At 37.1% G+C, this 17,733-nt stretch overlaps 1 protein-coding gene across 4 annotated transcripts in view; it reads left to right on the top strand.

Annotated features, from left to right (window-relative positions):
• LOC133528814 (EEIG family member 2) overlaps window positions 1-17,733 on the top strand; it is a 178,607-nt gene that overhangs the window by 137,140 nt on the left and 23,734 nt on the right. For 3 of the 4 annotated variants that reach the window (XR_009801061.1, XM_061866285.1, XM_061866298.1), the window contains 3 exons: window positions 2,748-3,404; window positions 16,594-16,720; window positions 17,082-17,190. Coding sequence is in view for 3 of the 4 variants with exons in the window: in XM_061866285.1 (XP_061722269.1) it covers window positions 2,748-3,404; window positions 16,594-16,720; window positions 17,082-17,190 (893 nt within the window). In the remaining variant the exon portion in view is untranslated. The remainder of the gene's footprint in view (window positions 1-2,747; window positions 3,405-16,593; window positions 16,721-17,081; window positions 17,191-17,733) is intronic. The other variant, XM_061866308.1, reaches the window with a different exon arrangement.

Here is a 17,733-nt window from a genome sequence, read left to right as displayed (position 1 = left end):
TGACGCGCGGAATTGTCAAATCTAACCTTTAATTACGTGACAAGGCACGCGTCTTCTTGAATGACACGATCTATTATCTACTAGCCTAGCACAATGGATTCGATTCGCACGTCGCTCCGAGCGACCGAGCGAGCGGGATGTCGCTATCATGCGCGCATAGCGTTGTCCCGCTCGAACATCGGAGCGACGAGCGAATCGGAAGCAGTGTGCTAAGCGCCTAAGACTGACAATAAGGTCGTGTACATATATTTTTAAACGTTGACTTGTATAGATGTTTCTGAACTAGACCGTACAATAATGAATAATCTGGTTGATTTTTCATAGGTAAGCGTTCATTCAAGTTAGATATGTATTTTAAGTGTTAAGGAGACGGTTGCATGATACCGGTATAGGTAATAATGGGTATCGGATGCATTTAAGTGTTTATCTACACTCATATCATAAACCCTCTATGATGACTTCAAAATCCGTAAATAATGGCCAACATTACGATAAACTGTTTTATACAACAAATTTCTTATCAACAAATTGCTTCATATCAAAAAAAATATTATTATTATTATTTGGCGCTGACATCCAAATTTCGAACATCTCTGAAAAAAAAGTAATTCGATTTGACCTCTATTTTGCCTTTTTGTTCGGCATGCAATGTTAATTGCATACAATTTTGCCATATCTCGCATGTTAGTTTGTATCGAATGATACGGAAATAGGCCCCCAACTCTAGTTTGGCTCTGAATTAAAAAGAAATATTAATTCTTGACATGCGTGAAAAAAGTTTTCATTTACCGCCATTTGACGTACAGTTTATCTTTTAATTCGTTTTAAGTATAAAATTAATATGTTATGTTGTTTTTAAGTAACTACAGCAAAATTTTCGTGTAAAGTGAGTGACAAAAATATTTCGGTGACGCCACCACAATTTCGCTAGTTCCGCCAAGAGAGCAACGATGCCCCAACGTTGGCTGTAATTTGGGTTAGTGAATATATCAGAGAAAGTTTATAATATGTGTGTAGATAAAATGTGTATATAACTGTACATAATTAGGCATTAAAACACTCGTGTATTTTAATGCCTTTTATTATGTAGCAGTCACATAAACTTACTAAGGGCTACTTGCACCAATCACTAACCCGCGGTTAACCAGTTAAACCTGGATTGACCATGGTTACCAGTACAATTTCACACTGGGTTACCGGTTAATCCCGGGTTAGTGAGATGGTGCAAGTAGCCCTAATTGTCTTAGTTAACCGGTTTTATAATGTAACCGGTTTTTAAGACGATAAATGTATTATATTTATTTAGGTTTCACCTGACCGTCGTCTGTTTGTAATCAAATCTTGCAAGTTAAATTTGATCCATTTCCCGGTTTCCGATTGAGCTGAAAATTTGCATACATATGTAAGTCGGGTGACAATGCAATATTATGGTACCATCGAGCTGATTTGATGATGGAGACAAGAGGTGGACATAGGAACTCTGTGATAAAACAACGCAACCTAATTGTGTTTGGGGTTTTTAGAATTTGCTCGATGAGTATTAGTTGCCTGTGGAAAGAAAAGTAGAGTCAGCGATAAAAGCTTGTACCAAAAATGAAATGTTTGCCAAATACTTATTTTACTTACAAGTTTCTGCAGCAAAATATAATTTAATTTCGTGAAGGGTTAGGTAATTACAGTTCGTGTCATCCACGATGACGCGCAGATTGTCAAATGTAGCCTTTAAAAACATGGCAATACGAGTCAGGCACGCGTCTTCGTGAATGACACGATCTAAAAACGCGTGGGAATCGTGGCAGTAACAAAAAAAATTAATTTGAATAAAAAAGTGGTACGCTAACTCGTAGTCACATTTTTTTTTATGATTGGGTATTGGCGTCAAGGGTTTCAAGTAATTTGTCGTGTGATTGTAATCAGGCAAAAATATTACATTATGTACAGGTTTATGTAACTGCTGTATAAAAAACATGCTAACCGTTTTGCTTAATTTGGGAAGACAAGTTATTTTTTTTTCTATTCTTAACTGGCTGGAACTGGATATGAGGACGTGAAGCGTGGTACTTGTTTTGGGGTGGGTTTTTTTTATTGTTTTTACTCTTCATTGTTTTATTTCTATTATTTTTAATTTTTAGTTTGCTACTCATGTTTTTTTATTGTGAATATTTAAAAAAAATCCTGTGGCCGATGCTTTTAATTAACTTTTTACGGGTGTAGTGTTATTCAGTCTTTGCTCATATATGATCAAAAACCGAAGAATGATACACTTATAATATCGGCCGAGGATCTAAAATTGTGAGGACACACAGCGAACGAAATGTGATGTCGTCAGCATGAGAACATGTAAGTTAAAAATATACGATAAAAGATGATTTATACGTTTATATGAATATATTGCGTTTCATACGCTACGCTAGAATTTCGGACATTGACCCGCCTGTCAATCGCACGCAATGTGTCTTTATCGCACGCGCATAATTATATTGATGTCCCGCCGATGATGCCGGCGGTCAATGCCGCCGTGCGTACGGGACAGCAATATAATTAGGCGCGTGCGATAGAGAAGGAAAGCGTGCTTAACGTCCTTATATAAAAATGTAACCCACGAAGTCATTCCGTGCGCTGTGTCCCCGCTAAATGTGCTCGCACTAGCGCTCCGTGCCCGCTCTCCGACACGAGTAACTAACCGACGATTGTGAGCTTAATTAATTTATATTTTGTATGTTTCTCTCTCGTCCCCTCACCCGCAGTCGCTTGTGCAAGCACACAGGGCGAGCACAAACGCTAACGAAGCTGCTGCTCGAGAAATCAGTCTCGTCCGACAACTCGGACGTGTATCTGACGCCCAACACGACCCTCACCGGACCGCCGGACGTCATAAGGCACGCCATACAGTCCCCCGCGACAGAAGACTACAAAACACCAGACACGACACTAACCAATGAAAATAATCAACATTTCGCTATGCCCACTTACTTTGATAAGAAAAAGAAGGCCGCGGCAACAATGATAAGCAACGCAGTCCAACCTTTAACGAACTTCCAAATATTCAAGCAGAAATCTCTAAACACGATCCCGGCTCTGATAGAGAAAAACAAGCGCAACGAGGAGCTCTTCACCAACTTCCCATTTCTAACACCTTTAGCGCACAGAAAGAGCTCACTAATATCCGACGCTAACAGACTATCAGGATGTATAGAGGACGAGTTCTACAGCATCACATCTGACCAGGAGACTGACGGGGTGTCCGTCGACGTACGGAATCGTTTCAAGAGTCTGTCTAACAAGAATATAGATAAGGTTGTCACGTCGACGCCGAAAGAGAGGGTTGCTGTGATACAGAGGTGTCACTACGCCTCGGAGCGCCGGCGCGGGGAGGTGCTGAGACACAGCTACACGGACCCGAGGTTAGTGCGTCCTGTGTGGCTTGCTTTGATCCCGAGTGTGGTCGGGTGGTCCGGTCGCTTGTCTGTTCGTGTATGTCCGTTTGGCGAGGCATCATTTTAATGTTGGTCCGCTATCGTCCCAAGTTTACGTCTAATCTTATTCGGATGCAGATATAACAGTGATGAATTGCTTAATCGCAGTTATATCTGAAAAAACGAGACTCCGGTATAACTAAGAAGGAAACCGGTTTACAGCGAAATATATTTTACTTATACAAAAAACGGATATGTATAATAGGATATTTTAGTATGTATTAAACTATAAAAATGGTAAATTAAAACAAATTGCGTTACTTATAATTATATTTCTTTCTTATGGTTGTGGCTAGCTATATGGGTGTTGTTCAAATTTAATTTATCTCTAGTACGACATTTTGTATTTTTAGTGCTCCGTACGTTTGTTCACGGAGCACTTATTGAGTCGCTTCGGTTTTGGAAATCGGTTAAATGCGTTTTTTTTAAATTAAAAAAACAATGTTAGTTAACAGACCTCGACGGGGCCACCAAGACCATTCCTCCCTCCATTCCTGTAACGTCTGAGCGTACTAACAAGGTTGAGGGCACGAGCGGGACTATCTGCTTCTCTTTCTCTTGCGTTTTGGTTTTTATTCTGTCTCTTTTTTACTTGTTTTTTTTTTGAAGGGGTGCTGTTTTAAGATTTGTTTGTTTTTAAGGTCGGTGTAAGAAATAATTATTGTGAATAAATCTTTTAACCAGGACTAATAACAAACATCGTATGTTTTTGGTAGGTGAAGTTTAATTCACGAATGCGTATTATTTTTTGTATTTTCATACCAATTGCATAAATTAAGACGGAGAGACAAGGACGTGCGTCTTTCCGAAGAGCATAGCAGCGGGTATTGTGCCGCGTACCGGTATATCTGTTAACCTCGTAAAGCCCAATGTGCATTATAATGTACATTTTGTTTCGATCTTAATTAAAACCACTCATAAGCCAAATAAAATATAGGAAGTTTTGTATGGTGGGACGAGGTATAACCGGTTTCATCAGTAAATAATAATTAAATTCTTTCTTTCAGGCCAGTTTGTCCATAGATTGTTAGTTATATACAGAGTTACAATAAAGCTAAAGCGTTAAACTGGCTAAACAGTTGTGCACCTATCGTGGCTAGATCATAGATTTAATTTTCGAATTGATCACGTCACGATATGGTTGGATCAGGTTCGACCTTTCCCTGATGTGGTCAATCGATGATGTCATGAAATGATAAACTCTAAGCTCTGGCCACGACCGAGTTTAAATTGTCATTTCATTGAAGTACCTATTATATAAAACTTAAATTATTATTTTAATACTAACCCTTATCGTGGCGAGAAGATAATAAATGACGATCTAATGAGTCTTACCCTTGAAATATATCCTCCTAAGGCCCAAGGGCCTATCTATAGTACTTCTTCAGTTTAATGAAATTTAAACCATATTCAATTAGAACAGAGTCGCTTTCGCATTGCTTCGTTCAATTGTCAAACAACGCAAAATCAACTCTATTTCCTACAGAATAGTGTCAAATTTCAATGGCAAATTTTGGTTTTTTGATTTGTATGGCTGAGCCTTAGGAGGATAAAACACAAGTTAGAAGCGACGCGTGCCACGCGTGTGGACACTTACTCCCGTATCCATAAACGTATACGATGCCGTTAATAATTGTTTGTCCCTTTCCATCATACCAATACGTCGGAAAGGGACAAACGATTATTAGCGGCATCGTAACTTAAGTACACGTTTATGAATAAGGGGGTAAATCTGCCTTGATAAGGGTATGAATTATTTAGCTTAACTTTATACCCACAGTGCTACAAGAAATTCTAGAACTGAAATAAAATTGAACTAAAAACTATTAGTATAATGGCAACCCAAGTTGACTTGACACAACAATCACATATTTGTAAACATATTTTAATCCCATAAGAGCTCCGTCAACAAAGTTTTGCACGGAGCTCTAAAATACTCGTATGTTTTTTACAAGCTTTTATTTACTTTCACCTGACCGTTGTCTGTTTGTAATCAAATCTTGCAAGTTAAATTTGACCATCTTCCCGGTTTCCGATGAAGCTGAAAATTTGCATACTTATGTAAGTCGGGTGACAATGCAATATTATGGTACCATCGAGATGATCTGATGATGGAGACAGGAGGTGGCCATAGGAACTCTGTGATAAAACAACGTAACCTAATTGTGTTTGGGGTTTTTAGAAGTGTCTCGATGAGTATTAGTTACTTGTGGAAAGAAAAGTACAGTCAGCGATAAAAGCTTGTACCAAAAATTAAATTATTGCCAAAAACTTATTTTATTTTTAATGTGTTTTAAAGGCGGCTAGCCAAAATTTCAAGTTGATAGACTGTGATCTGGTTTAACACATTCACTGTCAGACAAAACGGCGCACTACCCCAGAAACCGGTGGTCTATAGCTGCGTACAAAACAACCCGCCCAGCGGGTTGTCCGGCATCTGAACAAAGTTCACGAGCGCCCACCAGGTGGGTTCCCGGCAGTGAATGTGTTAAATATGTTTATGAATCATCTGCTAAAATGATGGGTAAGTATATCTGAAAACATAACTTTATATAATTATTGTTGAATAACTAAGTATTTTGGTCTAATTTATCTGTTGTAAACTTGAAAATATCCATTATATATATCAACGGCAAACGTCAAATGTCAAACAACAAAGGTAAAGGACGCACTAATGCGGTAGATGGAGATAGATGTATGGATATTCGCATCATGTGTTGGGCCTCAGTAAATATCTAGAATTTCTTGTCATTGTGTATATGACCTGAGTTTACCTACAAGGAGGGTATCACTTCGTTTGGCCAAAGAGCATTTGAAATAGAGGTGGATTGTCAAAGAAATCTAATAGATCAAAGGCCAAAGATATATTTCTGGCGATAGCGCCACAACCTTTAGCCTATGCCTATGTGAAATAATAAGGATCAAAGTCATAATCATCTGTCGAAAGATGGCAGTAAATTTACTATGGCTACAAAATTTTCTTGGACAATCCACCTCTATTTCAAATTCTCTTTGGTTTGGGTTAATTGATTTCCCATATTGGCCTATTATATCATGTTTCAATCTGCGTTTTTTTTTTTAAATATATCATCGTACAAGATGTGTCTTTATATAACAGATACTAACATGACAATATTGGCCTATCTACTCATCCTGATTTTGTACCAATTTTGAATTGAACCGACGAATTTGGTCAATCGGACTGTCAGCTTTGTATTTGGAATATATAAACAATGTTTATATGTGGTTTATTAGGTTAAATTTGTGTTATAATTATAACAATCGTAAAAGCATTTGTGATACGAATCATTTGGTAGTTATACGTCAGCAAACCCTGTATAGTTGATATTTTCTATGATTTTTTCGGCTAGACCCTTCATGTGTTAAATTAAAAAAAGGCATTGTTTCTTTTGTGCAGTGCGAGCCCAATTTCAAAGCAATTTTATCATCCTATTTATATGGTTTAAATTCAAGTAACAGCTCATTCGGATATAATACGTTTTTGTAATGTAGGACGATCGACCGCCCACATTCAGGTAAAAATATTTTGATATAACTTGTTGCTTGAATTTGAACCATATAATTAGTATGATAAAATTGCTTTTTAAACGGTGTCGCTCTAGGGAATGCAAACCGGTTTTTATTTGTATGAAATTTCGGGTATTAACCGGTTTTCCCATACAATTAAAAACCGGTTTGCATACCATAGCTACCGAACTGGCCCGAACCGCGCTGCATAAAAGAAACAATGCCTTTTGTTGAACAGAGGTCCAAGCCGAAAAAATCACCTCTGATCTTTCATCTTTACACGTCACGAAGACTTGACAATAGAGGCGTGAGATTTCAGATATCAGATATTTGTGAGTGCCTTCGCCGCTCCTATATATCTGATGGCGACTTTACCATCGCCCACAAGGCTGACAATTCTTACAAGTAAACCTTATTGCGACGACATGTGTTAAGACTGTTGCCGTAAGTGTAAGAAGACGTATGTGTCCAGACGCGGCGACGGCGAGTGCAGCGCGTGCGCGGCGCTTCGCGATTCGCTGCCGCGCCGCCCGAGCTCCGCGCTGTCAGTACCCACGCACGCGGCCGGTGGGGGCGGATACGAGGGCGTTCTTGTATTACAAAATTAACCCTGTCCAATAATTTAAAGAAAAAAAAATTGCGTGAAAATCGCGGTCGCACTATGCGTTTTTTTAGTATTTAATATCAATAAGTAAAACATTAAAAGTAGTTACTGAGAATAACTATTATATTGACGAAAGTATTTTTATTTTAGTTAACAGAAAAAAATATTCAAGTTAGATTCATTAAAAAAACGGTTTTCATAATACCGGTTAAGTACACCGGTATTTCGTTTTGATTTCGGTATAATATCGAGCTTAAACACTCATTCGTGAAGGATCAAAGAACAGCCCAAGGATTCGCCCGCACCAAACCACGTGCTATGCCATTTTGAAATTTATTATTTTGACATGATGGCATGTGGCATTAAGTGTGCTACTTTACACTATTGTTTAAAAAAAAAAACGCTTCTTCCCATTATGAAATATTTACAATTTATCTATAACATTATCTGCAAGAATCACAATTTTTCAATTTAAAATAGAAATGCCTCGAAACTATATGGCATTTGATATGGACGGTACCGAATACATCTTTAAAACAGGTTGACTTTAACTACTCGTGTCGCTGAATACGTTTTTAAAATGGGGTGACTTTAATTACTCGTATCGATGAATACGTTTTTAAAATGGGGTGACTATAAATACTCGTATCGTGAATTTTACGGTAGAAAAGTTATGACCTCCTAAGGCTCTGCCGTAAAAAAAAAAAGTCTATAATGATATAGGAAATGTTTTAAAAATGAACGTAACTATATCAAATGTAAAAGGAGAAAGGGTGACTGTTATAGTTATTGGCTCTACAAATCAGAAAGCAACATGGCAATATAAGTCTTATTGTTAAAAGTGGCCAATTACTATGGAGGAGCCAATAACTATAGCAGTCATCCTTTCGCCTTTTATATTTGATTATGATACGTTCATTTTTAAAACAAAACAAAATTAATTATATTTCCTATATCATTATGGATTTCAGGAGCTAATAGCATTATTCGGGTGACTGCTATAGTAATTGGCCACTGCTACCGACAATATACAATATATTAATAAGTCCCATCACGGAACAATGGTGTTCCGGATCTTTGGGAGGCGTGCGCGGAGCCGACGCCAACACGTAGATCCCCTTGTGACACTTTAATGAAAGGGGTACACCGAGCGGATGCTGCCTTTGCCCGTGTCATGGGACGCACGCAGAGGCAGCACCCGCCAGGGTGTAAGGACTATTTGAGAGTTGATTGAATCTAACATGAACTGGGCTATTGGGTGAAAGCGATGGACTAAATAGCTGTGGGATAAAAAACCTGACGCCTGCCGAATAAAACGGAGTTCAATTTTAATATGTCTTATTGTTAAAAGTGGCCAATAATTACGGCAACCTAATAAGCTATTACCTCCTGAAGTCACCCCGTTTTACATAATAAACCAACCAAATAGACAAGATATTTTATCGTGAAGTGTAAGGTAGCACATCTCGTCGTACTGGCGCAGTTTAATCCTGTGCACATGACGTAAGATTAATGTTTGCAACTCGGATCCAACTGAAAGAATTGGAATTATCATGCGCTCTAAAAGGCTCTATTTTGTCGGGGTTGAAACCCGTATGGCAGCTACCTTAATGGATTGCAGATATCTGTATTTATATCTTTGAATTTAAAGTTAAGTTATCCGCCGTTATTATGCGCAATGGCTCTCTTTGCTCGTCCGCGAAATGATAACCAAACCCCGTTATCGCGGTAGCAAAAATGCACTTCTGCTAGTGCTTAATTAAATATCGACTCTTCTATCGACATCCATGTGAAGCAATTTTTGAATGACCGTAATTATAAAGTTAGATAATTGAATTCCGTTAACTTAGGGGCATGAGTAAGTACGTTTAAGGAAACTAAATGGCTTGGATTTTTTTTTATAATGTTGCATATAGCGTTGTTGTAACACGGACATTCAACTCGACCAAATCATTGAAAATTATGACATATCAATGACATTTCAAACGACGACCGGTCTGGCCTCGTGGGTAGTGACCCTGCCTATGAAGCCGATGGTCCCGGGTTCAAATCCTGGTAAGGGCATTTATTCGTGTGATGAGCATGGATATTTGTTCCTGAGTCATGGGTGTTTTCTATGTATTTAAGTATTTATAAATATTTATATATTATATATATCGTTGTCTAAGTACCCTCAACACAAGCCTTATTGAGCTTACTGTAGGACTTAGTCAATTTGTGTAATTATGTCCTATAATATTAAAAAAAAGGCAAGTGTACACGCTCGTAGGGGCCTTATAAAATAAAAATAAATTATTGATTATCTCCGAAATGGAGTTAATTAGAATACCGGTGTCTTTGAGTAAGTTAGTTAATTTAAGCTCAGAGATGCATCCTTAAAATTAACGGAAATCGAAAATAACACGGTGTATAGGTACTTTTCATTGATTGGCGAGATATCGTTAAATTGATCAAGAATCGAATACAAATTGACGTTCAATTATCTCATTTTCTTTATCAACACCGTTTTAATATAAGTCGCCGCTTCATCTGGGCAAGAAGAGATTTATAATGACGATCATTCCATAGTTGCTTCGTCTGGATGTCGATAAAAGAGTCGATATTTAATTAAGCACTAGCAGAAGTGCATTTTTGCTACCGCGAAACAGGGACTTGATAATAATGTGCTAGTCAATCAGCGCATTGTTTTTACGTACAACTAATGTTGCCAGCCCCCCACCCACGTTATCACTAATAAATTTTATTTCTAATTATCATGCCAAATATCAGCTTCTTAACTTTATAAGAAGTGTTAAAAAACATATATTAGACACTTTTCTGTAATGGCTTATCATAGTCTTTCAGATATTTCCTTATAAATTTCCAGTTGGATCGAGCCCTGTCGGAGCCTTAATCTTGTGTTTATGTGTGCGGGTGGTAGATGTCGTGCGTGTTGATATTATGTAGTTAGTTACTGCTTTTGCTGTTAGGGCGCCATGATACGAAATATACGAAGTTACAGGGAAAGACGCAAAAATGGCGTATGTTTTTGACAGGTAAACTAAATTAAGCATGCCAAGCAAGAGAGTTTCGTACATCGACTCGCCTGTTTCTATCTCTATCGCACGCGCATAACTACACCGTGTAATACAAGGAACCCGAAAGATTTTAACAGAAAAATCACATTTAAAGACTTGAATGTCTTTTTTTTCTGGGATTCGACTAGTTTCAGAGTTAATACCAATTAAATAAAAAATCTTCCATATTTTAATTGGTGCAAAATGCCTTTTTGATGGCGATGATGCCATTATGGAGCGTAGTCAGTAAATAAATAACCTTATTGATAGATGTCAAAAAGTGACAAGTAACACACTTTGCAAAAAATAGGTTAATAAATAGGTTTTACGAAAAAAAAATTGCAAATTTAATATAAACTGCCAGATACAAATACATTCAAATAAAAACAAAAAAGGCATAATTCACATAAACTTATAAAACATTTTTCCTTATTTTGGCCCCAGAAATGCGTTGTTAAAATCTTTCGGGTTCCTCGTGTTACACCGTGTATATTGCTGTCCATTGGCATCAGTAGCATTATCCGCGGCACGTAAGTAAAATTTGCGCAAAAGTTTATAGTATTGTATGCAACCGTTGTTTAAGAGAGGTCAAAAAAGGCGAGTGGCTTGAGTAACAATTTGAGGCGAAGCCGAAAATTGTTAATAGAGACGCCACAAGTATTTTTTGACTCAGTTAAACAACTTTGCATACAATTTTTTTTCTACGACCACAAGCACTTTGAAATAAAATTGTAAATTAAGCAAATATTTTTCATTTCATCTCTCCCGATTTTGAAGGCAGAAAATTATTTGTGACTTCTTGGGCCTTCTTGGGATTGTATTTCTTCAGGCGTAGAGACTAAGTATTTGTCTTCATCCATTTTAACTTGAAAGACACACTGTTATTTAACACATAAGTTAAGTATTTATTCGACAACCACAATAACCAGTTAACCACCTCAAGAAACGGGCGGGAAAATGAATGAATGAATTTAAAAAAACTTGTCTATGGTTCACTTATTTGTCAAAGATGACATTTAAAATAATGTTGGCAACAATGTATTTCATACAATATTCTTTAAGTGGTCATTACACAAAGTATCGAAAAGTGCCAAAAAGACACTGCGCGTATGCACAAATGCGTTTTTGGGGAATAGACTAAAGACTTGTCTTGACAACTATGAGGTAGGGTTTTAAAGATGTGAGCAAGACCCTTTAAATGACAAATAAAAGTACGGGAGTAGGAAATGTTTAAATATATTTGAAATTAGATACTTGTTTCATTATTACCTAAATAAATACCTACCTGTTCAAATTTCGTAAGGCAAAAAAATTATAAGGGTATTAAGGGTCTAACACTTTTTTACTTAACCTGTGGCCAAATTAATTTTACTTACGTGCCGCGGACTATGTGTGCGAAAGAGATAACAGGCGGGTCAATGTACGCAATGTGTCGTGCCCGGCGTCCTTACTTAAGATGGGGTTGCACTAAATATTACAAAGTGTTGTAGACGCATTCATTTTTATAATTTAATGAAAGAAAGAAATATACCTATTAGTTAATTTTATAAAAAAGTTCAGTTTGACTGCAGTTTCGTAAAATGGCGTCCAGTGATAAATTTAAATGTCATTTATGATTATCCTCCTAAGACCCTGAGTCCAAATTTTTGTACATATTCCAAAATCTATTTTGAACTTTTATTATGTAACTAAGGGTTCCAAATTCAAAAACAAAACAATTGCTTCTGGGTATCAGGAGTCTATAGCTGTATAAGTGTGATTGTTTTCGTTCGTACCGCTTCGTATAATCTATAAAAATATATCAGATATAAATATAACACTTGTACTGTATACAAGTGAAAAATATATTTAAAAAACTCAGGATTAGTCAAAATATTTGTTTAATTAACTTTGGTTGCGGTGAGGGCATCATTAAGCTGTTGATATACATAGATTAAAGGACATGCCAATCAGTTTGGGCTCATTGGAAACGACTTGCTGAAATGTTTTTTATATAATTCATAACATGACTGGCAGAGAACGCCTCAAGTCCTCCTATTGTACGTTTTACTTGTATTTGTGCAATTTTTTTTTAATAAATAAACATAGCGACGTTAATCTTACATGTTTTCTTTTGTAAGATACAAGATCGGCTTTTACATTGACACCTTTGCTAACGTCTGCGTATTTAACTTACTTTCTATATGTCTCGCTCGCACTAATATGCCAGTACGAGCGAGATGCATTGAAAGCAAAGAGAATTTGAAATACAGGTAGATAGTCAAAGAAAAAATTGGAACCACAGTAAATTTACTGCCATTATTCGAGACATGATTAAAACTTTTAGAACGCCATTTGACTTTGATCCTTATTCTTTCAGTGATATGTGTTAAATTTGTTAAGATGGCGCCACTTTGATATTTAACAAATTTAACACATATCAGTGAAAGAATAAGGATCAAAGCCAAATGGCGTTCTAAAAGTTTTAATCATGTGTAGAAAGATAGCAGTAAAACTGTGGCTACACAATTTTCTATTTCAAATTCTCTTTGATAGAAAGTGAGTTACGTACACGCTAGCGAATGTCATTGTCATGTCAGTGCCAAGCTCGGGGTAAAGCTAAGGTACACATTGGTCCTACAGTGAAACATGAAAGCAACAATATAAATCAATAATATTGTCAGTAATTTTAAAATAGATGTTTTACACCTTGTTAAAACTTCCGCTTGAGGGTTTTCAACTTTTCTATTATGCATGATTTCTTAACTTTATTTCTATAATATTGCTTATTGATTGCAAACGCGCTTTATATACAATTAAATTTATTATAAACACGCTTTTACTAGTTTTACTGCCATTATACGATAAGCATTAAATGGGGTTTGGAAATTTAGTTTATTTCTAATCAAAAATATCAGTTGAAAAAAAATTGACACTTCGTGATATCTCAAAAGTTTGTAAATAAAAATCCATCAAAATGAAGCGTGAACTGGCATACGTTTCGTTACATTACTTCTGAAGACGGGAATGTAACAAATTGGCTTGCGACTCTATAATGTGTCTTTATTGCGATTTTTAGGGTTCCGTACCTCAAAAGGAAAAAACGGAACCCTTATAGTATCACCTTGATGTCCGTCTGTTGGTCTTTCAAGACCCTTTATCTCGGGAACGCGTAGAGATATCGAGTTGAAATTAAAACCATATACTCAGGTCTATATTCCCTTGAAGCTGTGAAAAAAAAACTAAGTTACGAAAAAAAAGATACAGCCGTTTATGTTGCGAATAACGTATATTTCGACACTCTCAAGGGAATCAAAACGTATAGGGTACTTCTCGTTGACCTAGAACTATGAAATTTGGCAAGTAATATCGTCTTACACTACATGTACAGGGAAAAATCTAAAAACTATAAATAAATAAAAATATATATAAAAACATTTATAAGTTTAACTGGTACCCTATGTGATGCCTTCAATAATCGCAAATTTCGGCCAGCATAAAGGTAAACCATTTTGTTACAATATATTTCTTGTTTTTATTGCATAATAATTAAATCAATTACGTTGATATAGATTAAAACTAATTTTAAAATTTCGGACATGTTGAAAAATAAATAAATTAAATTTGTTATGACCTCCTACGTTTTATAAAGTGTGTGATGAAATGCCGCAATGGCGGGTGTAACATGCGGTCAGAGCGTATGATATGCGTGTAGATAAAGCGGTGTATGTAACTACGCAATACATTATGCTAATATAAACTACTATAAAAGAAAACAGTTATTTTTTTTTTTCGGGATAATTATTCTTAATTGTTCAATGTATTCGCTGACCGATACATACCGTCAACCGGGGCGAATAGGGACGGCGGGGGCGAATAGGGACAAAACGTAAAATGAGATTTACTTAACAATTACCTAATATCTACCCACACAAACTGTATTATTCAAGATTCATAGATATTAAGAAATTATCGGGTAAATCTCATTTTAAGTTTTGTCCCTATTCACCCCCGGTTGACTGTACCTATTTATGACATTAGTACCAATTTTAGGTCCCTAAACAGTATATAATTAAAACGTAAAAAAACCTGTAAAATAAGTATAGTGGACATAATATGTTGATTGTATATACATATCTATGTAGCTTTCTAGTGGGGTGTGAATTTTATTATAATAAATTATTAATGCTTGAGGTACTTTTCCTCCGATTACAAAACAAATTAAAAAAAAAAGATTTAAATAACAAAACTTCCGTGAGACACAGACATATTAAATATATTACAACGGGTCATTCACGTATTTTAAGTCGAAAACGCTCGAAATGTTTCACTCCGTACCGAGAAGTGTCGTCAGGAGCTTGCGTGGACGGACCGGCGCAGACTGCGGGCCGCAGCCCTCCGCGCCCGTTGACTCGTTTTCGACTTAAAATACGTGAGTGACCCGTTGTAACATATTTAAAAAATGATTAAAGAAAATTGTGGAGGCCGATAGTATCGGATTTTCATTATAAATGAAATTGATTCATGTTATCTGGTCGTCGGAAATGTACCTTATTAAATATATAATACCATTTTTTAAGCATGTCAGCAATTTTTCTATGCATTAAATTGGTAGTTACAACATTTTACTAATTAATATTAATACATAGTCGTAATAATGAAATGTCGTCCGTTTGTGTGTTTGTACGAGTCGTGTGGAGTGATATTGTGTGTTACAGTAAATTATTATTAAGTTACGTATCAAAATTACTGGTTACTTTTATAATTGGGTGTCTATTATAATTTTTTACAAGTTAGTTTATCTTGTAAGCTTATACATTTTTTAGTGCAAATAATATTTATTATAATATTTTCAATGCCATACGTTTGCAAAGCCTAGTTCTAAAGATTACACCTATTTTTGGACAATTAAGCTCGTAGGGCCGGTACAGATGAACTGCAATGTAATGTAAATGATTGTAAATATTTTGATTGTTTGTTGTTTTGTATTTTGTATATGGATATCTTGTCCGAAAGAAGAAAAGCTTTTTTTATACCCATACACATTGCAGTAGGTCTGTATCGGCCCTTAAATAAAAAAAATAAAAAAATACCAACTTCGCATCCGAGACCTTAGTGCCATACTTTCAAAGGCGTACTGCCATCCGTAAGGCCAGCAAAACTTTTAATTCATCTGATGTTGCTGGTGTCTATGGGCTACAGTGATTGCTTACTATCAGACGATTATTCTTTTCATTTACCTCCTATATCATCGTGTGTATATGGTCGAATATACAGTAATAATATATCACCTTTGTGTGTAAGTAAGCAATATAAGTTATTTTGTAAATTACATATTTTACTAGTCATTTTATACAAATATACGATGAATACTGCAATGAAATACTGCGAATTACAATAGGAGACTCAGCATATTATTAAAAATTATCTAATAAAAAATTAAGTGTACATACATCTATGAAAAAACCATTACGTGAAAACAATTTTTCTGATCGCTTCCACAAAGGTATACTACTCGTACTAGACTACCTAAAATAGTTAGGTCGGAGTCATTCACAAATATGTATAAGAAAAATGTTATACCATAAAGACATGGAGGTGATATATTGTTGGCCGGTAAGTTTTAGATCCTGGGTTGGAATCAGAAGGCCTCGTTTATTACAGTATGTTGGCTTAGCAAGCGTTAGGCGTTCCATGTCACTGCTGAACGACGCCATACACATCGGACATGTGAATCGAGTTTTTCGATGATAACTTTTTATAGAATCGTAAAATTTTGGAGATATAGCCCTGAATATATTCCATTAGTTTTACTAACTAGATTTTTGTAACGACAGTAAAAAGTAATCGTCGAAAAATCTCACGTCCAACCAAAAGTATGGCGTCGCTCGACCGTGCATGTTTCCAATTATATACACATACAAAGGTACATGACATATGAATGGTACAGGAACCCGTCGTCCGGGTCGCTGACCGCGTCCGCGTCCGAGAGCGGCTCGCTGGACCGCGCGCGCGCCGCGTACTCGCGCCGCAAGCGCGCGCCTCAGCAGCCGCAGGCCGCGCCGGCCGACGACCAGGTCGGCTCTCTCTTTTCAACTGTATTTTTATTTCATTCTATTTTATTCATTATATACATTTGATGTCTTATTAATTCAACTTTAAATGGGTGAATCAACTTTTTATACATATTATGTATGTTAATGTGGGTCACATCTTGGATGTCAAATATGACCCACTTCCCGATTTTCGATTGGGCTGAAATTTTGCATAAGTACATTTGTAGATCGGATGACAATGCAATATTATGATCTCCATCGCCACAGGAACTCTGTGATAAAACAGAATTGTCTCGGTGAGTTAGTAGTCTGTGGAAATAAAAGTACAGTCGGCGATAAAAGCTTAAACTATTAATATATAATTATAGTGAATTATTTCCAGCACATGGTGTCCTGTCGAGTGGAGAACACGCGCGTGAATCCTGACTCGCTGATCGACGAGCTGCTCGCGCAGACCGATCTCAAGCACGCCGTGGACGAGTCTGCGGAGAGTGAGTACTGTTAGCAACCTTACGTCCTTCCGATATGGTTCACAACCCGTCAGCGTGACCCGGACTCGCTGGTCGACGAGAAGACCATCCTCGAGCACGCCGTGGACGAGTCCGCGGAGAGTGAGTACTGTTAGCAACCTTACTTCCTTCCGATATGGTTCACAACCCGTCAGCGTGACCCGGACTCGCTGGTCGACGAGAAGACCATCCTCGAGCACGCCGTGGACGAGTCCGCGGAGAGTGAGTACTGTTAGCAACCTTACTTCCTTCCGATATGGTTCACAACCCGTCAGCATGACCCGGACTCGCTGGTCGACGAGAAGACCATCCTCGAGCACGCCGTGGACGAGTCCGCGGAGAGTGAGTACTGTTAGCAACCTTACTTCCTTCCGATATGGTTCACAATCCGTCATCGTGACCCGGACTCGCTGGTCGATGAGAAAACCATCCTCGAGCACGCCGTGGACGAGTCCGCCGAGAGTGAGTACTGTTAGCAACCTTACTTCCTTCCGATATGGTTCACAATCCGTCAGCGTGACCTGG

Source organism: Cydia pomonella, chromosome 1 (genome assembly GCF_033807575.1).
Source record: "Cydia pomonella isolate Wapato2018A chromosome 1, ilCydPomo1, whole genome shotgun sequence".
Taxonomy (NCBI): Eukaryota; Metazoa; Arthropoda; class Insecta; order Lepidoptera; family Tortricidae; genus Cydia; species Cydia pomonella.
This window is presented reverse-complemented; position numbering and strand designations above follow the sequence as displayed.